General features: G+C 52.3%; 11 protein-coding genes across 11 annotated transcripts; 5 read left to right on the top strand and 6 right to left on the bottom strand.

The window, feature by feature from the left end:
• Positions 1-367: 367 nt before the first annotated feature.
• Positions 368-1,481, top strand: EV422DRAFT_570575 (uncharacterized protein; the record flags this gene model as incomplete). The annotated part of the gene is made up of 2 exons (XM_053072888.1): positions 368-849; positions 911-1,481. 2 exons carry the CDS (start codon positions 368-370, stop codon positions 1,479-1,481), a joined length of 1,053 nt encoding a protein of 350 aa, XP_052922497.1.
• A 140-nt stretch (positions 1,482-1,621) lies between these two features.
• EV422DRAFT_541024 (uncharacterized protein) lies at positions 1,622-5,329 on the bottom strand. The gene is made up of 13 exons (XM_053071177.1): positions 4,664-5,329; positions 4,531-4,599; positions 4,331-4,465; positions 4,203-4,253; positions 4,090-4,141; positions 3,929-4,031; positions 3,710-3,864; positions 3,543-3,645; positions 2,944-3,482; positions 2,614-2,878; positions 2,292-2,547; positions 2,098-2,230; positions 1,622-2,031 (listed from the first exon to the last, which is right to left on the bottom strand). Exons 1-13 carry the CDS (start codon positions 5,258-5,260, stop codon positions 1,787-1,789), a joined length of 2,703 nt encoding a protein of 900 aa, XP_052922496.1. The 5' UTR covers positions 5,261-5,329; the 3' UTR covers positions 1,622-1,786.
• A 465-nt stretch (positions 5,330-5,794) lies between these two features.
• Positions 5,795-7,953, top strand: EV422DRAFT_216616 (WD40-repeat-containing domain protein). Its single transcript, XM_053065427.1, has 6 exons — positions 5,795-6,156; positions 6,234-6,665; positions 6,727-6,884; positions 6,948-7,282; positions 7,358-7,457; positions 7,522-7,953. Exons 2-6 carry the CDS (start codon positions 6,261-6,263, stop codon positions 7,757-7,759), a joined length of 1,236 nt encoding a protein of 411 aa, XP_052922495.1. The 5' UTR covers positions 5,795-6,156; positions 6,234-6,260; the 3' UTR covers positions 7,760-7,953.
• Positions 7,954-8,421: 468 nt separating this feature from the next.
• On the bottom strand, positions 8,422-10,177 carry EV422DRAFT_604123 (uncharacterized protein; the record flags this gene model as incomplete). Its single annotated transcript, XM_053073754.1, has 2 exons — positions 8,422-9,733; positions 9,901-10,177. The coding sequence occupies 2 exons, from the start codon at positions 10,175-10,177 to the stop codon at positions 8,454-8,456; spliced, it is 1,557 nt and encodes a 518-aa protein (XP_052922494.1). The 3' UTR covers positions 8,422-8,453.
• Positions 10,178-10,709: 532 nt separating this feature from the next.
• Positions 10,710-12,795, top strand: EV422DRAFT_570571 (uncharacterized protein; the record flags this gene model as incomplete). The annotated part of the gene is made up of 3 exons (XM_053072887.1): positions 10,710-11,034; positions 11,100-11,620; positions 11,701-12,795. 3 exons carry the CDS (start codon positions 10,710-10,712, stop codon positions 12,793-12,795), a joined length of 1,941 nt encoding a protein of 646 aa, XP_052922493.1.
• A 181-nt stretch (positions 12,796-12,976) lies between these two features.
• EV422DRAFT_216489 (uncharacterized protein) lies at positions 12,977-15,246 on the bottom strand. Its single transcript, XM_053065426.1, has 7 exons — positions 14,702-15,246; positions 14,503-14,551; positions 14,346-14,432; positions 14,181-14,271; positions 13,972-14,117; positions 13,660-13,865; positions 12,977-13,582 (listed from the first exon to the last, which is right to left on the bottom strand). Exons 1-7 carry the CDS (start codon positions 14,854-14,856, stop codon positions 13,159-13,161), a joined length of 1,158 nt encoding a protein of 385 aa, XP_052922492.1. The 5' UTR covers positions 14,857-15,246; the 3' UTR covers positions 12,977-13,158.
• A 655-nt stretch (positions 15,247-15,901) lies between these two features.
• EV422DRAFT_541013 (cytochrome b-c1 complex subunit Rieske) lies at positions 15,902-17,585 on the top strand. The gene is made up of 6 exons (XM_053071176.1): positions 15,902-16,340; positions 16,494-16,801; positions 16,870-17,012; positions 17,082-17,116; positions 17,181-17,247; positions 17,323-17,585. The coding sequence occupies exons 1-6, from the start codon at positions 16,154-16,156 to the stop codon at positions 17,399-17,401; spliced, it is 819 nt and encodes a 272-aa protein (XP_052922491.1). The 5' UTR covers positions 15,902-16,153; the 3' UTR covers positions 17,402-17,585.
• A 310-nt stretch (positions 17,586-17,895) lies between these two features.
• Positions 17,896-18,437, bottom strand: EV422DRAFT_570568 (bola protein; the record flags this gene model as incomplete). Its single annotated transcript, XM_053072886.1, has 4 exons — positions 17,896-17,937; positions 18,004-18,058; positions 18,207-18,301; positions 18,375-18,437. 4 exons carry the CDS (start codon positions 18,435-18,437, stop codon positions 17,896-17,898), a joined length of 255 nt encoding a protein of 84 aa, XP_052922490.1.
• A 219-nt stretch (positions 18,438-18,656) lies between these two features.
• Positions 18,657-19,969, top strand: EV422DRAFT_216377 (uncharacterized protein). Its single transcript, XM_053065425.1, has 2 exons — positions 18,657-19,511; positions 19,586-19,969. Exons 1-2 carry the CDS (start codon positions 18,794-18,796, stop codon positions 19,657-19,659), a joined length of 792 nt encoding a protein of 263 aa, XP_052922489.1. The 5' UTR covers positions 18,657-18,793; the 3' UTR covers positions 19,660-19,969.
• EV422DRAFT_541005 (methylthioribulose-1-phosphate dehydratase) lies at positions 19,747-20,975 on the bottom strand. Its single transcript, XM_053071175.1, has 4 exons — positions 20,808-20,975; positions 20,324-20,732; positions 20,182-20,263; positions 19,747-20,106 (listed from the first exon to the last, which is right to left on the bottom strand). The coding sequence occupies exons 1-4, from the start codon at positions 20,933-20,935 to the stop codon at positions 19,982-19,984; spliced, it is 744 nt and encodes a 247-aa protein (XP_052922488.1). The 5' UTR covers positions 20,936-20,975; the 3' UTR covers positions 19,747-19,981.
• A 53-nt stretch (positions 20,976-21,028) lies between these two features.
• On the bottom strand, positions 21,029-25,024 carry EV422DRAFT_541004 (chloride channel). Its single transcript, XM_053071174.1, has 15 exons — positions 24,581-25,024; positions 24,318-24,513; positions 24,141-24,249; positions 23,699-24,068; positions 23,542-23,629; positions 23,330-23,482; positions 23,197-23,268; positions 22,940-23,125; positions 22,847-22,876; positions 22,672-22,787; positions 22,522-22,599; positions 22,207-22,454; positions 22,053-22,145; positions 21,672-21,992; positions 21,029-21,578 (listed from the first exon to the last, which is right to left on the bottom strand). Exons 1-15 carry the CDS (start codon positions 24,814-24,816, stop codon positions 21,193-21,195), a joined length of 2,682 nt encoding a protein of 893 aa, XP_052922487.1. The 5' UTR covers positions 24,817-25,024; the 3' UTR covers positions 21,029-21,192.
• Between the last annotated feature and the right edge of the window lie 2,606 nt (positions 25,025-27,630).

The raw sequence follows: 27,630 nt of genomic DNA, 5'->3' as shown, positions 1-27,630 counted from the left end.
CAAAATTCCAGAACCAGTTTGTTTTTTACCCTGCCATGAACGGTCTGCGTCACTGTTGGCAGTTTGACGCCCTTCGACAGCGCGCATAGCCACTGTCAAAACATAGGAACTTGTGATGTCAATGGGGGGCCCGGTAAGTACAGTACTTGTATACTCTCCACAAATCCCAATCATCCCCGCACTCCGACCTGGACGATGCGTATAATTAGCGTATAATCTAAGTGGGTGAAGGTTGGCTAGCGCTCTCCTCAAACTTATTTTTGGTCTTGAATACGAGCTCGAACGATCGGCCACCCGATTTAGTAGACCTCACCAGACATCGTTCGAGCAAGAAGATTTGTCAGATTACCTCTGCAACATAGCGACAATGCCGTCGACCTCTGTTCCACCTCGTCCCACAATTGAGCGACCATGTACTTGCATCTGGCAGTCTCTGGCGCAGAATAGAGCCAGGGAAGCAAGCAAGAACACCGTCAACGACACGCAAACGGATGGTGACCACCATCCTTCCATTTTGGAAAGAGCTGCTTCTAAGCTGCCCAATCCTCTACACGCAATCCCGCACTCCCTGTATCCTGGCGCTGGAAGCTCCAATGAAACGGAGGAAGTTACGCGGTTGACACCTGAAACCTTGGAACTGAACGACGAAGCCAGCTCTGGCTCTGCACTTCTGCCTGGCGCGGCAGAAAACACGGCCAGAGTCACTGCCGCCACCTCTAGCGCTCAAACCAATAATGCGGCGACCCAACGGGTAGCCCAAAAGGCTAAGCATCTGAAGGGGAAAGGCCTTGTAGGAGCCTCCCACCCAGATGTTGTGGTTCGAGCCCTCAAGAAACGGTTCACCAAAAGGTGAGCATCAGCTATTGGCGATGTCAAATCAATCACATCTGACGTTAATTTCCATCAACAGCACGGAGAACAAGCTTGGGACGCTCTTCAGCTACCGCGAGGACTTGGTCAACACTCTTTACGATCTGATCCCCACCTCGCACGCTCATAAACGCCACATCTCTCACCCTCCCCTCATCGACCCGGTGCCCGACACGCTTCTCTGCCAGACCTGCCAGACAGTTTTGACGTACGCCTGCTACTACTCGCCCGCCGCACGCACCCCATACCTGCGTGATCACTCAGCCGCCACCTATCTGGCTCTTGTTGATGACGCTACTGCGGCATTAAGCTGCAACACGGACATAGAGCCCATCACGCATCGCCACGTCAACTCGGCTCTCCGCGCCGAATTGAGTGTGGTCGATTGGAGGATCGCTTTGAAGGTGGCGCGCTATCATAAGCGCACGGGCTTCATGGATATGTTTCCAGTCAGAATTGGGGAGTTTGCGGAGTTGGAGGTGCTCAAGAAACCCCCCTCCAATGATGGGATTGTGAAGAAGACCGGGAAGAAGTTACTCCAGACTGTCGGATTGGGAGGCTTAAGCCCGCCCGATCTGCCACAGGGTACCATCGCCACAGCAGCGGAATAGACGCCAATGTATGCATTGCGTTGAAGGAAGTGCGCTGGAACTATCCTTTCACGTGTCAGGTTAAAATAGAAAGAAGAATGGGTCGGCGTAGCTTACCACACCGGCGTCCTAGTGCAGTGTGAATTTTGCAAGAAAAATTCCTTCTTTGTTCGCACACTTCATCGATGCCAAGTCAGAGTTAGGTAGTATGTGTTCAGTTAGCAGTATCCCAGTAGTGATACGACACAAAATAGGAGACTCCGTCACAACGTTATCGATCTACCTCTATCTCAATCAAATCATGTCTACCCCTCTACACTAAACGGCTACGCCATTTTCCCATCAAATGCAAAAGGCACTTTCTTGATAAAGTTTCGAACCATGACTTTATGAGCCGCAATCATTTTCGGGGGACCTCTCGGCGAGGCAGCGGAGAAGTGGACTAGGCTTTGCAATGCAGAGTAAACCACTGCCCAATTATCGCTCTCCAGTGCTTCTTTGTATGCGATGGCGGCATATTTTTGCGTCTCATCGGTGCTGAAGGGACCAATGGCGGCAAGCAATTCGAGAACTATAGCATGAAAAATGCAGGTGAGCCCTCCACAAGGGACGATACAATTGTCAATTGAGGACTCGCCTGCTGTCTCTGGAAAGTAACCCTTCAAAGGGTGACCATGCAATGTGCCCAAGAGACGGTCAATGTCTCCTGGCTCGAAGTGGTTCACCGCGCTCGTTGCAAGGTGCAATGCCCTGTTGATCCCATCCACGATCTGGATGTACTACAAATGAGACATCAATATAGATGTATCATAAGTGTCACTGATCGCTCACCTTCTCCATGGTATTCTCATCCGTTGCGGAGGCAGCGACCTGAGCAGGCTCACTGGTACTTCTAATCACGTTGGGAAGCAGTCGTAGAATATTTACTAGGCGCGGGCGGAACTTGGCCACTTCAGGATCTCCATTCAGCGTGTCTAGGCTTTTAGCGAGGGTCCCCATGCTCTCCAGGACTAGATGGAGGGCGCTAAGCCATCGTACGTATTCCGAATCTCCCTTTCGAAGGAGTACTTGCCGGAAGATGAGATCGCTATATGGCACAACGCGTGTTGGAAGATCGGTGAAGTCTATGATTGCGGTCGAGTTCGTCCCTTACCATGCATCTAGAACGAGAGTTCCTTGCGACTGCAGGAGCTCCTTAGTTACGCAGGAAGCTCCTGCCCAATGGTCCAATACGCTTTCCAACCAGCCATCGTCGAGATCAGTCGCTGGTGACAGAGCTGCTGCATCGACCGGGTAGTCTCCAAAAATGTTGCCCGAGAGAGATTTCATTCGTGAACGCAATTTCGGAAATTCTTTCAGGCTTCCAATCATCTGTGGGAAGAGCTGTGACTTCCAGGTTTCTCTTACGCTTGCTGGGCCTGGCGGGAAAGGTCGCATCAGGAATATTCCAGAAATGCATCGAATTGAAGTATCAGGTGCTCACCGTTTTCCGCAATATATGTTAACAGGTCTCCCACCAAAATCCCAGTAGACGCAGACCCAGGCCTCAACCATTCCATGAATAGGATCCGCTCCAATTCCGCAAACGCCTCCGGGAACAACGTATGGGTGAAGACACAAATACCAGTCAGATATTCGGCGTACAAAGATGGTCGAGAACCTTCGGAACAGTTGAGCAGTGCCGAATCGACCTCCGATAAGACACCAAAGACCGCCTGAAGCGACATGGGTGTGTCGCCGAGGAGAAAGGCGCATTGCTCATCGGTAGTGCCCCATGCCATGTACCGGAACAATAGTGATACCAGTAAGGCCTTCCCTGCGGTGGTGGTGCCATCGGCATCATTCATCGGATCCGGTTCGGAAGGACTGATAATGCTCTCAAAGCATTCTTCCAAAAGGAGTCGTTTCATCGTCTCGTCCACTTTCGGAGATTTGAAGAGGAATGTCAACATCTTGATGAGGCATGACATCAGCGCCTCAGATGTCGGATCGATGCGTAGTGTTTCCTGGCAGAGCAAAGTGCTGCGAAATACAGAGGGTAAAAAAACGCTGCTTGGCCACACTAGACTAAAAACCACTCACCATGTCATTCGAAGCATCCTGATTATGAAGGGCAACTGTTGTCGACATATCAGAGTGCGCCCGCCGGACAGAAATGCGCCTAGCTGTGTCAGATACCATTTGCCTAGAGTCATTCATAAGGGTGTTAATCTTGAGCTCGCGGTTCACAGCGACGGGGACGAACTTACCGAGACCGTTACACTTATTCATCTCCGCTGTCTGTGCATCTTGAAGCGTACGAATATGCATGGCATAAGACTTCGAAAGACCATTCAGCGCGATCAGATTCAATTCGGAGGTTTGTTCCGGAGACGAATGCGCTAGGCGTGCACATTGTTTCCACCTTTGGCAGAGGGTCAACACATTGCACGAAAGACGAAGCTGCAATAGCTCGGAAGGTGACCTACGCGATAGTGAGAACGAAAGACTCGTGACTCCCGGTTGCAAACTCAAGTAAGCTACAATAGCCTTTGCACGCCGCCAGGTACAGTTCGGCATTTTGCCCGTAGCCTATATCGCGCCAATTTGAGCAAGATATCACCATGTGGCCAGGTGACTCCGGACTTACGGCTGAGAAGATGATCCACCAGTGGTACGAAACTGCTTAAAGTATTTGAAGCCTGGATATAGTGAGAGATGAGACGGCAGCATAGGCAGATGTGCATTCACGGAATGGCTTACCTCTTCTCGCCATGTCCCCGTATCGGTTGACATCCGAGTCAATGAGCTTGCCTGAAGAGATTGGTCAGCATGATTCTCGGTGGGCGAATCCTGGAAGTACAAATGAATATGGGTTTATCCTCTCAAACCTTGGTGCAATCCAACAATGCTTTGAAACTGGCAAATAACTCCGTGACAACATTGACCCACGGCTCCGTTTCCGTCACGCCCGCTCCCTGTAGTACGATAGCCGAGATTTGACGGAATCTTTCAAAGCATAGCGCCTGCATTCAATGAATTACTTAGCATTGGACCGTCTCTTCTCATTTTGCGGCTGCCATTCCGCTACCTGAATGTCCCGTGGAAGCAGGAATGCAATTTCTTCCGTCCTCATTGCTCGAAAAGCAATTTCTCGTATCTACATAAGATGCGCTGAGAATCATATCGTTCTTTAACAAGAGTGCGGGATCCAAATGACTTACGTCTCGAAATAACTCAAAAAGCGGGATAGGGTTCCCCGCTTTCTCTCCCGGGGAAAACGATCGAATCTTGCCAATGAGTTCTGAAGGGTCTGTATCTTCAGACACCGGTTCGTTCGAATGCTCCATGATATCTGCCTCTTCAACTGACTCATCCCTCAATTCATCCAGGGCGGCCGGACCTGCAGAGCATGGAGCACCCTGCCTTTCGTCCCCACTGTAGACTTGCGAGACTTCACAATCCTTCTCCTCCCCTGTTCCTGAATCGTCTTTATCTTCTTCTGCCTCCAAAGCTGCGCTTTCGCTATTCGAAGTAACTGGGGTCCTCCCAGACTGTTTTTCCTGTGAAGCCAGCTGGTGGCTAGCTACGGAGCGCGCGCTGGCTTCAACCTCCTGGCTCCTGACCAGGCTCCTGACCACGGTCGTAACGTTGCCTTCCTCCACGGCCTCCTTAGCTTGAATGACTTCGCTAAGTTCTGCACCGTTTGAAGTCGCTAAGGGAACCTGGGAGGCGTTGGTGATTCCAGACAGCATGTATGACGCTTGTGATAGGCCATCAGACAGGCCCAGTAGTTCTGGAGACGCAGCATCATCGCTCATTACTGCTGTTTCGTTGCTCGGTAATACGCCCCAAACAGAACGCCTCTGTATCTTGGTACTCCGCCGTCCACATTCGAAGCAGGTCGGACAACGCGTTGAATGGGATGGCCCATGTCCGCGTGCTCCGGACACCCGCTCTGCCATCCCCCAGGTTCCCCTTCGTTTTTATCGCTGCCCAAAACTACTTATCGTCGTCCATTGGTCAACCAGAAATACAAGCTTAGATACACCGTCGCGGACTGTGACAGATATTTATAGCGCAGAGAGGTACTTTATAGCACGCACATACATTGGGCACTGTTGCAATATGGTGCAAAATCTGCCCGACTCGGCCATCCGCAAGTTTGCCGAAGCCGAGACTCAAACCGAGCTACTCGGACTCATATACCCAGGCGACCCGAATTACAGTTTAGCACAGCCCTCATACCCCATATCAGAAACGCTGAGTTTAAGTAGTGTACTGCCCTCGGAGAAAGGAGGAAACCCATCCGCTGTCTTGGAAACTCCTTCGAAAAAGCAAAAAACAGCAGCCCAAGCAAATACCACCACGAGCAATAAGGAAAAGTCGAAGAAAGACCAGTCAGATGTTGACAAGGAGAATGACGAAACGATTTTCGGGAGCGACGACGCTATGCTTGAAGATGAATTGATAGATGTGGAGGAGGAGGACGTGGCGCAGTCCTCAGATTTCGAGCCTGCGGTGAAGAGCAAAGCGAAGGGAAAGAAAACTCCGGCGAAAACACCAAAGGCGTCGTCAAAGGCATCGGCGAAAAGAGGAAAGGCGAAGGAGCCTCTGGAGAGGGGGAAAAGACGGGCATCGGAAGACATTGATGATCCTGAGAAAGGAAAGAAGAAGAAGACCATCGTGACTGCTATCAAGAAGATGACACCAAAGGGCAAGCAGGTACGAGTCGCATTTCCAGCCGGGAAATGCTTGATCGCACAGAAGCTTACCAGCCTTGGCACCCATTAGCTGAAGACTTCTGCGGATCCGGAAATCATGTCATCGCTCGCTGATGCATTCCCAGACGGTTACTGGACGCGTCTCCCGGGTCCAGATAATGAATCGCTCACCCTCATAGATCACATCAATGAGGCACAGCCTCTCACACTTCATCCATCGGCTGATGTCCGCGACCACGGGCACATCACCAGTATGGTTCAATCGCCTGATGGCCGCATGCTAGCCACCTTCTCATCATTGGGAACGGTGAGAGTATGGGATTGCGAAACATGGACGCAGATCCAGCTGCTGAAAGACGAAGAAGAAAAGAACATCGACGAGTTCTATTGTGGGAGATTCACGGAAAATATGGACCGGATCGTGGTTGGCGGAAAGCTCAAGGACCCGTTGAAATGGAGTGAGGAGGATAATGATAACCACATCTTGCCTTGTCCGCTCAAGGTGCGTGTGGTAGCGAATGCGTCGTCGGCCTTGAACAGCGCTCAGGTTCTCTGTCCTTTAGATATTTGACGTGATGACCGGGAAAGTCACTGAACGCCTAAGCGGGCATGAAGAAGAAATCTTGTGCATCAAAGATGTTGAGTTCAAGGGCGAACAGTACTTTATAACAACAAGCCAAGATGGATACATTATCAAATGGAAGATGGGAAGCGATTGGAGGTACATACATGATTCTTCGCGTCATTGATGGCCCCAAGCTGACGCCACGACGGTTATCAACAGCGGGCTCCAAGAATACACGCGCATGGAGGACGGCGAAACGTGTATGGCCTTCAACGTCACGTTCCTTCCGCAGTGCGGCAACAAATATTTCCTCGCGGCCTGCGACGGTGGCGTCAACCTCTTCGACTTTGAACTCAATCAGAAACTACACACTTTCCCACAATTGTATTCTTGTTATTGTGATTGTGTGAAGATCGTCGAGGCGCTGGACTTTCCACCGCCGCCGAGGTCGTGGAACGAGGTTTTGAATGGGGACGGAAACAAGGAAATGTTTGCGTATGCGGTGACGAGGGGCGTGGAGGAGGTCGAGGTCGAAGGAGGCGTGGCGGGCGTCAGTGAGTACCGCCGCCCTTCTCAATCTGTTTCTTCCAGGCTTCAAGTGCTCACGACATTGCTATCCGACTTGACAGACACGGTGCCGAACACAGTCAGATTACATAAGATCGTCTACCCCACCACGAAGGACGATGAGTTCCGCCTCGAGGAAGTGAAACGCTATCAGCATGCCGAGTAAGGCTTCGTGATCTTTCATCATAACTCGGGCTGAGGGGTTACTCACTCTGACATTATATAGATACCTGTCAAACTCGTGGTTGACGAAAATCTCCTCGAACGGCCGATACATTCTCGCTCCAACATATGACGGCGCCGTGGTGGTCTTCAACATGGCGTCGGGTGCTGTGACGGCGGTGCTGAGGGATCATGACGGTATGGAGGTTAGGGATGTGGTGCTTGGGTGGAGGAGTAAATGGATTGCTACATGCAGTGATGGTGAGTCTCTCTATTTGTCTTTTGGTGTGTTTGGGGTCTGAATTGGGCATGGAGATCCTTGTATACTGATTTGTGCTGACCCGGTTGCTTTTCCTAGATGGCACGGTTAAAGTTTATACCCGACTTGGAGCGGCAGGCGCTGTGACGGCGTAATTTTTACGGGCATTCAGGGACCAGGGGGTGGGAGGAGGGGTTGCCGTGGGCGGAAAGCTACGTCATTTGTATATTTGCTGTCGGAAAGACTGCGGCGTATCGGACTTTTGAATCCCCCCCTCCGTATTGGATAGCGAAGTTCTCGGCTGGCATGGGTCGATTGTAATTACGAAAATGACCTACATGCTCAAGGATTAGATACCTACTCGAGACCGACGCAAAAGCAGGCGATTGATGAGACTCTCTCGCAAATAGTGTTAAGCACGCCGGTTCTTATGAACTTTTCTCACACAGTATATACAAGTGATGGGTGTTACAGCTCACACTGTCAAGTACGCCTTTTTGAACTACGTGACCGACGTTTCTCCTCCGTAACGCATGACTTTCACACCAAAACACTCCGCACGAAGGACATATCGGATTGCTCTTCAAAAGTGGGGAAGACCATACCACTTCCCTTTCGTGCGCCGCTCCTTTCTCTTCTTCATGAACTGTTTCATTCTCCAGTCTTCATGTAGTTATTCGTAAGCGAATATTTTAGTTTTCCGTTGCTTCACATTGGCCGCTTGTCCATCCCTAGCATCAGTATTCGATAGCGAACCATTGCTGCCAACCAGTCGGAACACGCCATCCATGATCTCTGGCAACTCTGATATATGCCGACATTGCCTCTTGCGCTGTGTAACCCATGTTCCATCTCCGCGGATCTAACCTGGCCGGTCTCGGTTCCGTTGAGTTCAGAGCCAGCCTCGTTATCACAAAGAGGTTTTCCAAGGGCATCGATGGGGTCCACCCATCGCCGGACAGCAGCTCATCACAGATACTTCCACCAGCAGTCACGTGCCCACCTCCGCCATTGCAGAACTGCATCAAGCGAGGCCGACGGACGCGGACGTACGGCGGCGTGGCGGGATGTTCGGGCCCGAACTGCACCTCCAGAACGATCCCGACGTCAGCGAGCCTTTTCTGCTTTAGGTCTTTCGCGATGGGCAACTTCTTGTCAAAATGGGTGATGCGGACTTGCCAGCGGTAGAGGTTGGCGAGGTTTGTGAGGTCGACTGTCCAGCCGCGTTCTTCGGCGGTCGTTCTTTCCTGCAGTTTGCTAATTCGAAGGAGATCTTTTTGGAGGCTTCGAGTTGCATGGGGGGTCGACCAGCTTGGTTGTGGGAGTACGGCCAAATCCATCGATTTCTCTTCCTCTTCCTCCTCCACTTTGGGAGCTGCTTCTTCGGCGACGGGGGGTTTTGGTTTCGAGATCTCACTACCCATCTCGGACTTGCTTTTGCGTGAAATGGTTGATTTTCTTGAGGTGGATGTCGATTTCCGCGAAGTGGAGGCTTTGCTCTTCCGTGATGCGTTCGAGGCTTTCCTTTTCATAGGTTGGGCTTCAGCTACGACGGTTTCGGCGACAGCAGGGTTCACTTCGTTGGGAATTTCAACCGATGGGGCGGCCTCACTGGCGGCAGCAAATGTTTCGCGTTTCTTAGAGCCTTTACGTTTTGGTGCTGCGGTAGCTTCGACGGTTTCAGCGACAGCAGATTCCTCTTCTTTGGGGTTTTCAACCAGATGGGCGTCCTCACCGGCGGAGGCGGCTGTTCTCCTTCTTGTGGAAGCCCTTCGTTTTGGTGCTGGAGTAGTTATGACAGTTTCAGCAACAGCCAGAACCTCTTCTTTTGAAGGTATCGTCACCGGCACCGAAGCGTCGTCACTAACGCCTGTCTTGCTTCTCTTTGAAGTCCTCCTTGTTGCAGCCGGGGTAGCCACCGTTCCCTCCTTGCTGGTCGTCGGTGTTCCCGCTTTTGTCTCCGAGGTCGTTTCGGGGCGAGTGCGCTTCCGTGGACGGAGGATTCGATTCATTATCCCTAGGATACGAGAACGTGGGATGCGCCATTCAGTGGTCATGATTAGTTAGAAAGTGGAGTGAATGACTCGCGGCACAAGCCGAGTGTTCCCCAAAATGTTGGCAAGTGGAGCTCGGTTTCTGGGGCTCTTCATACATGTTGCTCCTCGCCTTCTCAGAGAAGCCTACCTTTCAGCAGCCCCATGCACAGGTAACTTTGGTGACAAAGAGTGACCGCAATATGGAAAGCAAATTCTTGCAATGCCGAACGAAGAAAACGATAATCTGATGCCAGGGAAAACCCAAAACGAGCTTCCTCGTTAGCCATGAGTGTCCCACTGTCACTGGCAGTCACACGGGCTCCCCACATTTTGCCGAAGGGTCCATGCCCCTCTGGGAGTGGGATCAGCGCGTTTGGCAGGCGCCCAGGAAAAGCGGAGGCTCTCCACAATCTGAGTGTTCTCATGCAAGGATGACGGTGCACTTGAACGCGCTGTCGAGTTTACGAGACCTGCTTGCCGTCATTTGTTAATTAAAACGCGTTACGTCAAGCCGTCACGCGAATCAGAATCCTCATTCTTCCCAGAAGGGGTTCCAGGACGGAACCGAGTGACAGCTTAGATCTAGAGTTCCTCAAAAATGGCCGACGTTTATAAGCTCGCGGGAGACGGTTTTCCGCAAAGGAACGGTGATTAAGCGTAAACAGGGTCGTGTTTGGCCGCCTGGTGTTTTCGCCAACGAGGACACGTTATATCAGGCAGGCTGAACAATATCTGGCTTTTCTCGAAAATCTAGCGGGAATCGCAGCTTCTGTTCCCGAAAGCGTTTTCCTTAGCTCGAGGGACAATCTCGCTCAGATTCTGCCTGCCACGTCCGTCATAAATACCTACACAACTCCAAGAGCCCTCTTAGCTATGTACGCTACAACTCCATCCGGCGCGACAGTGCTGCAAAACATATCGGCTCCGCAAATCAGTCACCATACATTCCCGCGTTCGATGCAGCAACCGGCGGCACGGTCATCACCCGCATCGTCAACGAGGAGTAGCAATGCCACTCCTACAGCCACTATCGGCGCTGGCTCACAGGGAATGACCGGTACGTCAAACCGACCCGGAAGCTCTGCATCAACAGGAACGTCGCAGCCGAATAGGCAGACGGCTTCACAGCCTGCACAGCCGGCACAGACTCCTCGGCCCCCTACGCCACAAAACGGCTACACAGTTGCCCAGATCTTTCAATTTCAAGAATGGCAACCGCGCGAACAGGATTTGCCGCCACGATTGAATGAGACCCAGCCGATTAGTTTGTTTTGGTTTGCAGGTAAGTCAGTCAACCTGAATAGTGGTTCGCGATTCTCGGGTTTTGACGCTCCTTTTATCACACAGACAAACACCTCGCAAAGGCCGTTGCAGGCCTGCAGAAAGTCCGCGACATAGATTCGGAGAGCTTCAAACGCCGAAACGAGCGCGTCCACCGCGCCCAGTCTCTCCTTCTGGAGACAATTTACCTAATCTACACCGACATGGACGAAGACATGAAAGCGTCTCGTCAATACCGTCGCCAACTGCCCGCGGATGATCAACGCGAGCTCGAGGGTGGGTTCTCCGAGAATATCCTCTTTGCCGCCCAGGCATTGAGCCGCGGATTCCGCATTCGGGGGATCGAGGAGTATACGGCGGAGCTGTATGAGCCAGCCCGACAGTTACATTCTGCAATAGAGATGTTGCGAGCGGCATTTACAAGACGGGCATTGGCGTGTTCTAGCCCGCCGTATTTTGATTTGTACCCCGTTATGAAGGAATTTGATACGGCGTGGACGCTATTTGAGCAGAAGATATGCTTCTGCTACTTTTCGGTGACTTACGGGGGACGCGCGGGACGAGCGGAGGAGTTGGACATGTTCCAGGTATGTCGGAGATCTGTGGGCCATCATACTGAAACTGTGAACCTCGAAGTCTGATTCTATTTTGGCCATCCCGGAATTAGGTTTTGATGTCCGAGACCATCATCCGCGCGGTACATTGCGGCTACATTACTTGGCCGCAGGTACATACATTCGATCCCGTTGTCATCTTTGCTGTGCCGCGTCTCTGTATCGTCTCCGCCCTGCATCACATGCCCGATTGCGTGAATATAACCGATCCCGACCGCGGGCTTCGCTGGTTCAAAAACAAAGTCCCTCTCCTACAGCAGATACAGAAAGAATTGAGGATGCTTGGAGAGGAGCAACTGTCGCTTCTAGAGAAGATGCTCGCTGACTCGGACGCCGGGCACGATGATGCCGGGGGAGAGAAGGACGTTGTCGAGGTGCAAATATCGTCGGCCGCGGAAGGACGGGACGGGCCATTGAGGGCCCTGAGTGCCGGCAGCTCGCAATTGACGATGGGCGGTGAGGCCGGCCATGTTGCGCAGGCCGAAGGAAAGGAGTCTCACGCCGGACGCGACGGCACCGGAGCGTCTCAAAACGCGTCGCCGTTGGCGGACTCCGCAACCCAGACCGACTTCAAGATATCTCACGGTACTCAAACATCGGACCTTCCGCTGCACAAGCTTCCCACAACTTCCACACCTCCACCCGCCGCAGCCACAAAAGCCGCCGTCCAGCCGCTCTTCCGCGACATCTGCCGAGTGGCAGACGATCTGCAGTCCGGTCCGCAAGCGCGCGACTTTGTCGGCATCTTGCACAAGGTGTTCTCCATGCACCAGGAAGAAAGTGAAGAAGCAAAAAAGGACGACAAGAAACGTTCGCATCATCACCATCGTCACGGATCGCATGCGGGTGCTAGCGGTGCAGGGTCAAGCAGTGGTTCGAGGAGCGGTGGACTGACGGGTGGGAAGACCACCGTCGCCGGCGGTGGTGCGTCGTCGTCATCGCAAGCAGCGGGACCGTCGTTTTCATCTGCCGCAGGCCCGAGTGGAAGCGGTGCGATGGCAGGTTTGACCGGGCGTCGAGCGATGGATGATGCCGCCAACGCTGCTGCCACAGCTCTTGACCCTGCTCCTACCAGAAGCTCGAGTCGGGCCAATCAACTCCCGCGGCCTTCGGCGACAGGTTCGGCGAGGGTTACTGCCACTCAATAAATCGTTTTGGAGACTGTGAGCAGTAAATTTGAGCAGCTAGCCTGAGACCATTTGACCTCAGCGTAACAATTTGGGCACAAAGTATTCTTTTTTTTGGGTGTACCTAGTAAGATATCCCACCGTCCTGAGAAGAGGTTTCGTTGGCAATTGTTTACAATAAAGTTTATATAATTATCAAGAAGTCAATGAAAGGACAGAAGGAAAATCCTTATACATGGAAATCCAAAAGGTAGTTTTTGTCCCGGGCGAAGTCTAATTACCCAAGTTCATGGCCGGCATGCATATGTGTCCTATAGAACCTCAAGGACGTCCCCACACGCGCTCCTATATATAAGGTCAAACAACCAGAGTCTCCAATGTCGCTTACTTCGGGACGATCAACTCGTGCGCGGCACCGCTCTTGTAGGGGTGGGCGACGAGCGCTCCCTGGATGTTGGACCACCACTTGCGGGAGTACTGAGTGTACCATGAGATGGTCTTGCGGACGCCTTCCTCGAACGAAACCTTGGGCTTCCAGCCCAATGCCTCAAGCTTGGCAGAGTCGATGGCGTAACGCGTGTCGTTGAACGGACGGTCCTCGACGAACTCAATGAGCTCCTTCTCCTTTTCCTTCAAACCCATGAGTTCGATAAGGTATTTTGTCAGGTTGAGGTTGGAAATCTCAAAGGGTGTTCCGATGTTGTATGTCTCGCCGGTGTGTCCCTTGTGCAAGATCACCTCAATCGCATCCGCGACGTCAGTGCCGTAAATGAACCGACGAGTGTTGCTTCCGTCGCCGTGAATGAAACTGAAACCAAAAGGGCACAATAGTCAGTTGGACTCGACCAGACTCAAGAGGCATTCGTGGGAATGGTGAGAACTCACACTTTGCCTCCTTCCGACAAGAGGGTGACGAACTTGGGGATAATCTTCTCCGGGTATTGATAAGGTCCGTAGACGTTGTTGGAGCGGGTAATGATGGTGGGGAGGCCGAAGGACTTTTGGTAAGCGCCTACCAGCATTTCGGCGGCTGCCTTAGTGGCGGAGTAAGGGTTCGTGGGGGCAAGCAAACTCTCCTCCGTGAGCTCAGCCTAATTAATGTTGACAGACATGTTAGTCGGGGTTCTTACTCTCAGCGGCAGAATGCGTGTTCAAATCGCGCGCTTTGCAAAAAAAAAAACGCCCCGCAGTACTTACACCACCGTGTTCCACCTCCCCGTAGACCTCATCAGTGGATATGTGAATAAACTTCTTGACGTTGTTTATCCTGGCCGCTTCGAGCAACACGTGTGTACCCATAACATTGTTCAACGTGAACTCGGCGGAGTTTCCGAACGAGTTGTCTGAGAGAAATGATTGAGTTGAAGGCTCCATGGGATTCCACACTCCGTTCTAGCTGAGCTTACCAACGTGCGTTTGCGCGGCAAAGTGAAGGATTGTGTCAATCTGTTTTTCCGCCAACACGAAGTTTACGAGATCCTTCACGCAGATGTCTCCCTATCGGCAAGAAGCAACATAGAATGAGAAACCGGTGCCAAAGCAAGAAATAACCTCAGAAAGCGTTTCCGCACCTTGATGAAAGAGTAGTTGGGCTTGTCGGCGACCGATTTGTTGTTGTTCGTGGAGGCGCAGTAATCGAGTTTATCGAAGTTGTAAATCTGGTAAGGAGAAGGATTAGTCCCGTAATCGCGGTCGAATGAAACGACTCCGCATTTCGAAATTACTCACGTTGTACTCAGGGTAGAGGAGAACAAGTTTGCGCACAATGAAAGAAGCGCTAAGGTTATAGAGAGAACAAGAACGGTAAGTGCTGAGCTTTTCAAAAAAAAAAAGAGCTGCGAGCGGACATCACACGAGCTTCGCCAGGGCCTCCCAACGCAATATGCGCTGAGCCCATCTATCCCCAACCGGCCATCCCCGAACTTACATGAAGCCTGCTCCACCTGTAATGAGGACATTCTTGATGGCCGGGTTCGGTTCGAAGAGCCTCTTTCCCACGTCGTTCGCGATCTTGTCGTCAAACGAACTGTTTCCAAGATCCGCCGACGTGAAAGACAGAGATGTTCGCTTTGTATCAGCCATTGTGAGTGGAGTGCCTGCGCGAGAAGTTTGGCGATTGCAAGAGGGGATTGTCGGGGAGGGAGGAAAGAGATGCCGCTGCAGCCTCTTTTTATATGAACTTGAGCGAGCTGAAGCGGTCCAGAGAGCTTATCGGGGGGAGCGCAGCAAAAAACGCGCTCAAAAAATCACAGCAGCGGCAGCTCCCACACACTCCCAACTTCCCAAGGAGACATCAAGGCGGATCACCAATTCAAAAAAACGGCCCAACAGGATTCTGCCATCGACAAAAATTGCGGGATTCCCTACTGCTGTACGGTATGGGTTTGCCTCCAGAGCTGCATCAAACTTTCATGAACCCATTGCGAGTCAAGCGGGCGAGTCAAAGGAAAGGCAACCTAGCCGTAGGTAAATAGTAACCTTCAACAGTAAAGGAATCTCCGGAACCGCATATAAAACGAAGATGCACACTTGTCGTTCAGGCCGTCTCAGTTTCATCTGCTCCGGGGGCGGGGCAGGTCATGGGAGTTGGATTTTGCTTTAGCCTCTCGAGGTTCACCAGGCTTGCTACACTCGATATTGCCAGGCTTGCAACGTCGACGCCCTTGAATCACGGTATCAGGACCTGCGTTCAGTAACGCCATGAAACGCCCGCAAAAAAGAGCCCATCCAAGAGTAGAGCAATACGAGAGAGGGGCCGGTGAAGATCTCCAGAGAATATAAATGCCGAGTAATTTTGGTAGGAGATCGTTCCCTCGCTCAACAATCTCATGCATGCCTGGTACGATGGCTTTCCATGTCATCGTCAACCTTGTAAATCTGAACGTCGGTGGGCTGGGGATGGAGTCGTTGGAGCTGCGTGGGAAGTTGGAGTGAGGGCTTTTGAGGTTGCTTCGAGGGAAGCTCACCGTTAATGAGGAATCACGTGATGAAGATGGCCCGCCTGATACAAAGGAAGTGATGGATTTCCCTTACGCCCCGTTCCATATGTTTTCAGGCCGATGACTTACTTTAGCTTGTGGCAACGCTCTTTCGGTGGAAGTCGGGAGGGCGGACAAAAGCGACGCAACCTGGGCGGATTTTACATAGCGCATTACGAGGCCCAAACGTCGTCTTCATACTCACAGAACGAGAAGGTGAGTGTCGATCCCGGAAACGGCGGCATCAGGACTGATATAGTGGACGACAAACCGGTGGATCGTGCCGAAGAGCGAGTTGGCAACGTCGGAGCTTTCGCATGCAAATCTGCCGAAGGTTCGGAATCCAGCTAACTCCCTCTTGAATCCAATCCCCACGTTCTTTTTCGTACATAGCGAGCACCATGGCATCAAAGGTTTCCCCGGCACTCGCTGCTTCCCGCACTTTCTGGGCGAAGCCCATCGTTGGCACACCCCGTAGCCTTACGGCTTCGCCCGCTAAGGCATCGAAGGCCTCTGTGCCATACGTCGCCAGGCCAGTCCTTGCCACCATCAACGGTGCTCAACTGTCTTCCAAGACCCACTACACCGGTAAGAAACTGCTCTCGGGCGGCTAGTTTATCTGCTGGTCATCTGTAGAGATGTGGAGGGAGGAGGAGTACGGAAAGAGTCTGGGAGACTACGGCGTGATATGGGACAGACACTGACTGACGATACGTCGTTCAAATTGAACGACGGAAACAGCCGGCCCCAACTTCCTCAGCCAGAAGCGGTACTACGCCTCCCCGGTGAAGCAAGTGCAGTACTCCGCAGACGTCACTGTCCCCCCACGCGAACAGGATGCCTACAAAGTCAAGAACTACAACGAGTACTCATCTCGCAACTACGCCTACTTCATGATCGGTGCTTACTCCTTCGTCGGTGCTGTCATGGCCAAGAACATCGTGACAGATTACCTTGTGCACATGGCTGCGTCCGCGGATGTCTTGGCTTTGGCCAAGGTTGAGCTTGATATGGCTTCCATCCCCGAAGGAAAGAACGTTGTCATCAAGGTATGGCACATTTCTTCCCATATTGTAGCCGTGGGAGAAGGCACTGAACGATATCGTGCATCTTGTAGTGGCGTGGAAAGCCCGTCTTCGTTCGTCACCGTACCGCTGAGGAAATCGCAGAAGCCAACGCCGTGAATGTCGCCGAACTTCGCGACCCCGAAACAGATGCTGAAAGGACGAAGAACCCCGAATGGCTTGTCATGCTCGGCGTGTGAGTTTCGCAAGGTAGCGAGGAAGTTCTCTAAAAACGAATTTAACTAAGTTTAATTCCCGTTTTTAGATGCACACATCTCGGGTGCGTTCCGATCGGAGAGGGTATGTGAGGCTGCCCTTTTGTTCCACGAACGGATGGAGTCCTCATTTTCAATTTGTTCCCTAGCTGGTGAATACGGAGGCTGGTTCTGCCCTTGCCACGGATCCCACTACGACATCAGTGGCCGTATCAGGTACGTTGATGCTGGCACTCGCGGACGTTGATCGTGTGTTGCCTTGCAGATACTCACTTCCCCTCCCATGAACAGGAAGGGACCCGCGCCTCTTAACTTGGAAATCCCCGCATACGAACTCAACGACGCCGACGGCAAGATCATTGTCGGATAAACATCCCCAACCCCAAACCCGGACAGCAACCCTAACGTATCGAGAACATTTTGGAATGGGCAGCAGGAGGATGCAGATTGGACCGAAATGGACCTTACAGCCATCCATTCCAGTTGGCTCTTTCTTGTTCTCCACCATATCTCTTTCGATCCCAATACCACTGGCATGATTTTTCCGAACAAACTTTTGCGCGAGAGATGTAGCGGTTGAGGAGCATGGAGATTAAGAAACATGATGGATTGGCAAGAGAATAGGGAGGAGGCGGATTGTTTGGAACTTTCCCATGTGGCAGGAGGACGTCCGTCCACTGTCACCACTCCCAAAATGGCTTTCGACGCCAGCAAACCGCATGTTCAACAAGAACAGATCTAACGCTAAATCCAACTGCCCCGGTCGTCCGCGCCCATTTCCCCTCCTTCTACGCCAGTGCTCGTTCCGAAAGGCTTTGCTGCCATTCTTACACCGTAGAGGTCAGTAATCGCATCGACGGGAATCTATTTCTTTAAACTTGCATATTGTTCGGGGGTATACGTTTTCTGCGGCAATCCACGGATGTCAGATGCAAGCACCTTTCCAATTGTCCCCCGCGAAGAAGCCCTTACCTGAGTGAAGGCGTGGATCTGTGCTATCTCATCTTTCAGGGCCTCATTCACCAATCTATGAAACGTCGGCGAGGTTTAGAGTGATGATGCACTCTCGCCTGTTAAACCTCCCGCTCCAGCCCGCACACCCAACCGGTCGACCTCCCCTTTACGACTCGTCCGTCCCAAGTGCTTCTCGAAACCATCTTCGTTTGAGAACCCACCTATGTCTTTGTAATGTCGGCTTCCCCTCAAACAGCTTCGAAACAATCACTACCTCAAAAGACTGCCCACAGCCGTTTGATGTGTCGATCACGTCCTAAGGTGGGAAAGGTACGGTTTAGCGAGAGTGCAAAGGCAATAAATGCGGCAATTACACGTCAGAGACTTACAACGTGCTCGGCTTCCAGCTTGGACTTGATAGCCTCTTCGAGGTGTGCTTTTGCTACTGGCATCTTGAGTTTCGTATGGCTGTTTCCGCAGTGCTCTGGGGGGCTGTCGTTCAGAAATCACTTCACTAAGGCCGGAATACTGTAGCCTCAGATATATCATTGCTGTTTACCTGTTACGAACATACCACCCGTTTTACGCGTTGACACTGTTGACATCATAGAAAGTCTCCCAGAGTTTCACCCTCTCGCAATTTTTTCCGAAGCACCCATCGAGATCATCTTACCCTCCTTTCACAGCCTGTACATATCAAAGCATTGCCCTGTTCTCTTCATACCCTGAACGTCATCCTGCTTGCACATACCTGTACGCCTTACAGCGCTTCGATATTACCCTCGAATACGAGAAGCTCTCAACCACCATGTCGACCCAAACCACCACCGTCCGGCACTTGGACAACGCCGTCACAACGTTCTCCAAATCCTTCGTCACCCGCGGGGTCATGCCGGTCGGCATGCGCATGACCGCCGTGCGTCTGCAAAACGGCGACTTGTTCGTCGTCTCACCCACGCCGCTCGGCGACACGACCGATGCGAACGGGACGACCACACTCGCCGAACTGGAGAAACTCGGCAAGGTCAAATACGTCGTGTGCCCCAACATCGTCCACCATCTCCATGCCGCAGAGTACAAGCAAAAGTGGCCCGACGCTGTGCTCATCGGTGTTCCGGGTCTTCAAGAAAAGAGGGATGATGTCAAGTTCGATGTCATCGTAGAGGGCGTGAAACCCATTGATGCCGCCAACCCGGCACCGGCTGTCCCGCCAAAGCGCATCGGATTTGAAGACGAGATCAGCTATCGCCATTTCAGCGGACAACGCAACCAGGACACGCTTTACTTGCACCGCCCATCAAAGACGCTCCTTACTGCCGATTTGATGATCAATTTCCCGCTTCCGAAGGAGCAAGGTGGGCCAAGCGGGACTGCCGGTGATATCTTCAATGGCGCCATGCAGCTGTTCTTGAAACCAGACGCGGGGGCGCATAAGCTCTTCAACCGCTACCTGATGAACGCGGATACCGAGCAGATGAAGAGCGATGTCAAGCATGTTCTTGACAACTGGAAATTTGATCGCATTAGTAAGTGATCCCGATCTAAGGGCTCATTCCTCTTGAATCAGATCCCTGATTTTGCTTGCTTATACCTCCAACAGTCCCATGCCACGGCACGATCGTTGAGACGGATGCGGAGAAGGCCTTCAAGGAGGCATTCTCATGGTTCCTTTAACTTTCGGAGATTACCGCAGCTTCCAGGGATAGTCATATATAGCCCGGAAGTCCTTGTACATATGCACACTGTGACAATCATCACCCTACTGCATTTGAATAAGAACATTGGTTCATGAACTGTAATACGAGCTGGCTGGCTCTGTTGATCAGCGGAAAGCGTAGTCGAATGGAGCTTTCAAGAGCGATTGTGATATGAGCGCCATAATACCCGTTTTTGAAGGACTGCGACAAAGCGCGGCGTACCGAGGCCGTATATGACTTCGTATGTTTCGGTTGCTACGCTGTTTTCGACCTCAGGCGAGAATTCTACAATCTAAGATCTAATGCTGCTGGCAAACGTCACGGTATTCGCTATCATCTGGGACTTGGGTTGGGTCCAGCCCTACGCTCTTCATCTTCACAGCAATCTCAAACAGGTAGTCGTAGCATTCGGTCATGGATTTGGCTGACGAGAAATGTTTGAGGTTATCGCTGCATACAGGACTCAGCATTGCGGAACGCCATGTGCGATGCCACTTACCCTTTTGCCAGTTCTCTCCCCAGACATAGACGCCATGCCTCCTCACCAAAACGGCATTTGTTTCAGGATAGTCCGCAATCGCCTATATTGCCAGGTATCAGCATACGTTCAGTGATGTGACCGCAATAGTCCATCTACGCACCTTAGCCATCCGATCCTTCAAATCCTCCTCCTGCGCCGTATTCTCTACAATAGGCACCACCAGCCGATCAAAATACCTAAACGACTCCTTCGAGCTCCCCCTCCTGATCCCCTTAATCATCTCCTGATGTGTTATCACAAACTCCTTCCCGGGATACAGCAACGTTGCCATGACGGCGTTCTGGGAGTGCGTGTGGATGCATGCTCCTGCCCCACGCATATCATATGCATTTGCAAATAGAGGTGTGCATTGTGATGGTTTGAACCCTAGAGATGGCGGTGGGGAGCGGAGGACGCGGCGGGGAAGGGATAGGGTGAGGACATAGAGGTGATGAGGCTCCATGCGCTCCTTCTGGACTCCCGATGGGGCAATGTAGATGGTTTCGCCCTCTTTTATCGTGATGCCTCCTCTGTAATGGGAAGGTAATGTGGTGGGTTAACAGGGAACCACCGCTATGAGAAAAGACGACTGCCAATAGACGTACCCTGTCCCTGTAACCCAGCCCAACGTCCAAAACAACCTGCAGAGCTCCGGGATGAGGTTAGCGGGGTGCTCGGGGTTGGTCGATATAACCAGGGCATCGGCTTCGGCTTCGGTGTTGCTTGCGGCCATGTTTGCTGAGGTGCACGGTCTTGAATTGGCTAAACGTTCGGAGTGTCAAATCGCCCAGAGAGCGATTCCGCGTCCCAAAGAAACAGCCGAGTCGGAATATTTTTTTTTTTGATAAAATCAAGGAATCAGATACTGTACTCTTGCGATCCAGATGCGGGCGAAACTACTTTATGTACATTACATTACGCTAAGAAAAACGGTAAACTCTACATATGTACATTTAAACTACAGATTTCAGGACATCCTCCTCAAGAACCTCAGTGCCATCGACTCTTCTCGACGTTCACATGTCTCAACAAGTCCTTCTTGGTAATAACTCCCACCAGCCGTCCGTCCTTGCAGACGAGCACATATCTCAGCCCCATCTTCTTGAACAGCTCCATTACCATCTCCATCGGGAATCGTGGCGATATCGTCATGGGGGTTTGATCGGTCCATGGGCGAAGGTCGAGGAACATGTCCTCGGTGTTGAGGCCGCGGTGGTCGCCGCTGAACTCGGGGTTTTCAGAATCGGTGGCGGTGACGAAGGAGATATCGTTTTCTTCGTAGGATGCGGTGGAGTAGGGACGGGCCGTCGAGGGCGAGGCACTTTCGGCAAATGTGCAGATCGTGTGGGGTGGGAGTTCGTTTTTGCGAGCTTGTTCTGCATACGGGGAAGGTGGAGCTGGTCAGTACTTCCAACACACGCACACAGATTTGAGGATGAACAAGGTGCACGCCGCGAATCTCAACTAACCCATAGCATAACGCAATTCAGCTCTGCCAGCGAACCCAATCAACCGCATCGAGTCCGCGCCATCGACAACAGGATACCCCTTATATGCCGTACCCTGCAACAGTTCCTGCAGAGATTCCAAAGTGCACCCCGACCCAACAATGACTTCCAAGTCCTCAACGCGAGTCATGACAGACCCGGCTGTCGTGTTCCACACGTATTCGTCCTTGGCATCCAGAAAGGGGTATCCATTGAGGTGAATGTGCGCGTCGTAGATTGATTCGGTGCCGAATGCGTCCCCGACCCATTTGGAGACCATAACCGTAAGCATGATGGGCAGAACTGGTTGCAAGGTCAGCATGCCGTCTTGAGTAAACTTCACCTAGTATACTATGCACTTACTATAGGTTAGAGCACCAGTCAGTTCAAACATGATGACCGTGAGGGACACGGTCATTCTGGTAACTCCTGCCAAGGCGGCGGCGGCCCCCACCACTACCGAAACAGTCAGACATGCATTTCACTACGTGCGGTGACTCGCGCGTGGCATACTTACTCGCATATGTTCCCGGTGTGACACAATCCTCGCCACATACGTTGAACAACCAAAAGCTTGGGTACTCTTTCTGCCAAGTTTGCATGATGATCCCCAGAGCACGACCAACGCATGCTCCGATCGTCATCGAAGGAATGAAGATGCCGGCGGGCACTTTGATGCCGAACGTGAAAATGGTGAACAGAATCTTCAGCCCGGCGGCGAGAATAAGGTAGAATATCACGCTCGGCACGTTCTTCAATGGCTCTCTGCGAACGAAACGAAGGTGTCAGGCAGTCGGTATGTCAGATGACTCCAGTCAACACCAAAACTCACTCGCAGAGCCCGTAGAAGCTAGAGTCATGTTCGACGCATTCTCGGAATAGGTTTGCTACCAAATCGACGCTGCCAACCCTAGAAACAGGCACGCCCGACAGTCAGCCGCGCGAAGCTTCCTCAGCGGGTATTGATTGCTAGCCAACGTACCTCAACAAGGGATGAAGGAAGCTGAGCAACACCGTGATGAACGTAATCACAGAGACTTCGGTGACTGGCCAATCTCGGAGTCGTGTGTTTTTGCGATACTCGGCAACCCGTATATTCTATGTCGAGATCAGCTCAAAAGGTGAAGACGCCATCTCCAGAACCGCAGGGGACGTACCATGCGTATGAAGAACGCGCCGAATAAGCCCTTGAATCGCCCAATCAACGTGTCAGAGAAGGAATGGTGACAGGAATATCCGATCATACATACCCCCAAGATCCCCAACAAGACAAAGAAAGGCAACTCGAATCCGTGCCATGGTCGCTTATACTCTACTGCAAACAACACCAACTTTCCCGTTCGGAAGGGGTTTACGAGTTGCAGTGATATGGCAGCCACCATGGCACAGAAGAAGGATCGCCACATCGTCTTGTACGAGAAGTACGATGATACTTCCTGCAATCGGATGTTTATGGTGAGCAAATCGCCACGGGCTTATGCCTTCATCTTACAGACGCGTTTCATACCTCGAGAGAGAACAACACCCCACCGATGGGTGCTCCGAACGCAACGGATACCCCGGCGGCACTGGCGGCACTCTGCAACGCAGAACAATTGGCCATTTGCAGCTTGAGCAGTCTACGTTACGAGCATGCTTACCAATATCTCACGCTTCTTTGCTTCGTTCTTAGCATACTTATCGAAGATTCGAGGTAAAATGTTTCCGACGCAACAGGCAATATGCACAAATGGTCCTTCTTTGCCGAGAGAAAGACCAGAGCCGACCGATAAACAGATTCCTATACATTTCACCTGGACGGGTGTTAGCCTTGGGCAAACAGGTGACCATTCTTGACAATTGGATATCGTACCAGTAACGTCCATCCACCCAAGAACTTCCGGATCACAAAGCCACCCAGAATGGTCTTGATCTCCGGTATTCCAGAACCAGCGGCATATCTGAGTGACAAAGTGACCGTGCATCAGCACATTTCCCGCACCACATCAGCCAAGAGATGTCCGACTTACGGAGCGTAAACTTTCACCAGCACAGCACTCGTAACAGCCAATCCCGTTCCAAAAAGCATGTACGAGAAGTACTCTGTGGCCCAATGCGCTGCTCCGTCGCCTCCACCACCCCAGGCTGCCCATGTGTCGCAAACGTCGTCTCCATCCACATGCCAACAGCAGAACTTCCGATTCAAGTAGAAACCCTCCTTGCAATGCCCCTCTCTGATGTCACCGGCCCATTCCGACACAAGATCGATATATGCTGCAAGCAACCCTGTCACTGCTCCCACGAGGAAGACCAAGATCCAGGCCTGGCATGCATCAAAGGCCTTTCTGATATTCCCGCGGATCCCCGTATGTTGACGCATCTTTCTTATCCTCACGCGTTCTGACAGCAGCGTAGATGAAAGTGCCATCAGTACCCACAATCGTTGGCATATTCGTCGACTCAGCTGCCCACCTTTCGAAAAGTCGTGTATCCAGTCAATTGTCGTGAAGTCGTCATACGCTACACGTCGTCCCGTTCCTTCCATTGCCCATTCCGCCGACTTGGGGTCATAACTATCCACCTACAGATAGCCAACAGCCTATCAGCCGCCTCATCGCTGACATCCCACCTCAAGGCATCACAGCATACCTTGTCGGCGGCAGAGGGCCCATAGTATACTCCGGCCGTCGGGCTTCTCAAACTTGCCGGAGCAATAGATCCCATTAAAGAACTCTTCGATGAGCGCCATGACGCCGCTAGTCCACCGAGAATGCTCCCGTTTCTGATAAAAGTCGAGTTTCGTCTCGATGGCCCTTTCCTTTTGAAAGTGAACGGTTCCGCGTTTCTGGACGTCTTTCTATCAGTCTTGTTCAACTTGTCGAGATGCTAGCGTGTCATTGGTGCACACATACCCTGCACCTTCCTCGGCTTCGCGAACGGAGCTAGCCCCCGGCCGGTTAGGCATACTCAGTCCAGCAGCCGCCGCGGCTGCCAACAAGTCTTCCCGTTCATCGGCATCAGGATCTACTTCTGGAGTGTGCAAGCCAGACATTGTTCCCAAGGTGTCTACACTTCCTCGCCGTCCCAGAAGAGGCGCATTTGATCTGGTTGAAGGACTTGGAGACGGGACCCTTGAGCTAGAGGCCATTTACAGCCGGTAAGATGCCTCAAAGGATGGTCCTCGGCACCCTTCAGAACTTGGAATAAGGCCTGAAGACCCCTTGAGCCCAAAAAAGAACCCGGCTGCTGGTTTACAGAGATATCAGGCAAAGTGAGCAACAGATGTCTGCAATGTGAACCGCTTTATTTAGCACGCCATTTGTCTGCTTTGTCTGTTTTTTGGGAAGGTGACGAAGTCGGCCAAACAGGGCCAAAGTGACCAAGTCCGTGACACGTCAGTATATTGGCCACCAGATAACCACACTTTTCAGAAACAGTCATTTACCCTCGAAACAGACCCAAAATCGCTTCAAAATGTACCGACCCAAGACTTCCGGAATCGCTCCAATAAGCAGAATAAAGCCCCCAGAAACGCAACAAAGCCGTTCCAGATCCAAAGCCACGGGCTCGGTCCAATAAGCAGGATATGGTCCCAGAAACGCGCCAAAGTCTCAGTGGGTGGACGTCTGAATAGGGTTCAAAGAGGGGCGAAACAGTGGCAAAGATTGCGAACTGAAGAACCCCAATCTCTCACTACTCTCCTTGCGCCCAATCCGACTGAGTGAGTCACCAAGGGGCTTGATTGAGGGGAAGACAACGTCTCCGCGTCAGGAAGTGTCAAAAAGTGTCAAAACATATGAATCCTGACTCTGTGCCGCACCGAGACCGACTCTGTGTCGCACTGAAATTATCAAAATACAAGCGGAGTATATAAGCAGGGTCTGAAGAGGCCCTTGGGGGCATGCCAGGAACTCTGTGTCTCAACCTCATACGCAGAGTCGCGGTCCACACCAAAACCATTCACTCTGTGTCTCAACCTCATACGCAGAGTTTCTAACCGCGCCAATTCAACCACCATGACCAAGTCGCAGTCGACTCCGGACTTCACTTGCCAAGCTTGCATTAAAGCTGGGCGATCAGCATCGGCCAAACCCACATCAGCATCGGAGGTCATCGCTCGTAGGAGTATTCAGAGCCCGAAGTGCCCTGACAACCTGGCGTACCGCGAAGGCCTCAAGGAAAAGCGGTCTGCCCCCGCCGAAAACCCGTTGGCGGGTGATTTTGAGGACGAGCAGTCTGATGAGGGTCCGACGATGTTATGGACGACGCGCCCATACCATAAGCTTACCTACTGACAGCCGCCAAAGTCAACCGCCAATGTCAAACGCCAATGTCAATGTCAATGTCAGTGGCAATGTCAGTGTCAATGTCAATGTCAATGCCACTCCCCCTCTCTCCTCTCATTTCGCCAATCCTCCTGCAATATCGCCACTCCTCCTCTCTCCTCTCATTTCGCCAATCCCCCCACAAGTGCACGATAACCTTGTCTATGTCCCCACCAATGAGCTCCAAGCTGAAGTCTGCCACGACATGCACGATACACCCCTAGCCGGCCACTTTGGGATGTTCAAGACGCTCAAACTTGCCTCCCGCAACTACTGGTGGCCCAGCCAGTGGCGCTTCGTCAAGGCCTACGTCAAGTCCTGCGATACCTGTAGCCAAGCGAAATCCAGTCGACACAAACCGTACGGCCTACTCCAGCCCAACAGTATCCCTACCCGCCCTTGGGGATCTTGGTCCCTGGAGTTTATCACCGGTCTGCCTCCCATTGATGGGTACAACTCCATCCCGAATGTCAACTGTCGCCTCACCAAGATGGCCCACTTCATCGCCTGCAGCGAGTCGGAATCCGCCGAGTCCACCGCCGACCTGGTCTTCCACAAAATCATCCGTCTACACGGCCTCCCCGACGACATCATCTCCGACCGAGGACCCCAGTTCAAGTCCCGGTTCTGGCATCGACTCCTCAAACTCCTTGGGGCGAAAGTTAACCTCTCCTTGGCCTTCCACCCCCAGAGCGACGGCCAGACGGAACGCACCAACCAGATCCTGGAGCAGTATCTGCGATGCGTTTGCAACCACCAACAGGACAACTGGAAACAGCTTCGGTCGTCCGCCGAGTTCGCCTACAACAACACCCACCAGTCCGCCTCCCAGACCACCCCCTTCTACGCCAACAAGGGTCTCCATTGTCCTTACTCCTGCTTCAGTTTCGCTGCCTCTGCTACCTCCGAATGCGTCAACCCCGCCGCTGAAGCCTGCGCTAACCAAATCAGGGAAGTCCATGAACAGCTCGCCCTTGAGCTCAAGGAAGCCCAGGATGGGCTGTTGGTGGTTCCAAAAGCATCGCAGATAATGCTCCAGGATCTGGTTGGTGCTTTCCGTCTGGCCGTCGCTCTGGGGGTGGAAGGCCGAGGAGAGGTTGCCTTTCGCCCCAAGGAGTTCGAGAAGTCGACGCCAGAACCGGGACTTGAAGTGGGGTCCTTGGTCAGAGATGATGTCGTTGGGGAGGCCGTGGAGACGGATGATATTGTGGAAGACTAGGTCGGCGGTGGATTCGGCGGATTCTGACTCGCTGCAGGCGATGAAGTGGGACATCTTGGTGAGGCGACAGTTGACGTTCAGGATGGAGTCGTACCCATCAACGGGAGGCAGACCAGTGATAAAGTCCAGGGACCAAGATCCCCAAGGGCGGGTAGGGATACCGTTGGGCTGGAGTAGGCCGTACGGTTTGTGTCGACTGGATTTCGCTTGGCTACAGATATCGCAGGACTTGACGTAGGCCTTGATGAAGCGCCACTGGCTGGGCCACCAGTCGTTGCGGGAGGTGAGTTCGAGCGTCTTGGACATCCCAAAGTGGCCGGCTAGGGGTGTATCGTGCATGTTGTGGCAGAATTCAGCTCAGAGCTCATTGGTGGGGACATAGACAAGGTTGTCGTGCAGCAGGATCCCATCTTCATTG

Source organism: Fimicolochytrium jonesii, assembly GCF_025526975.1.
Source record: "Fimicolochytrium jonesii strain JEL569 chromosome Unknown EV422scaffold_27, whole genome shotgun sequence".
Lineage (NCBI taxonomy): Eukaryota > Fungi > Chytridiomycota > Chytridiomycetes > Spizellomycetales > Powellomycetaceae > Fimicolochytrium > Fimicolochytrium jonesii.
The sequence above is the reverse complement of the archived record's forward strand: the minus strand, read 5'-3'. Positions and strand labels throughout refer to the sequence as shown.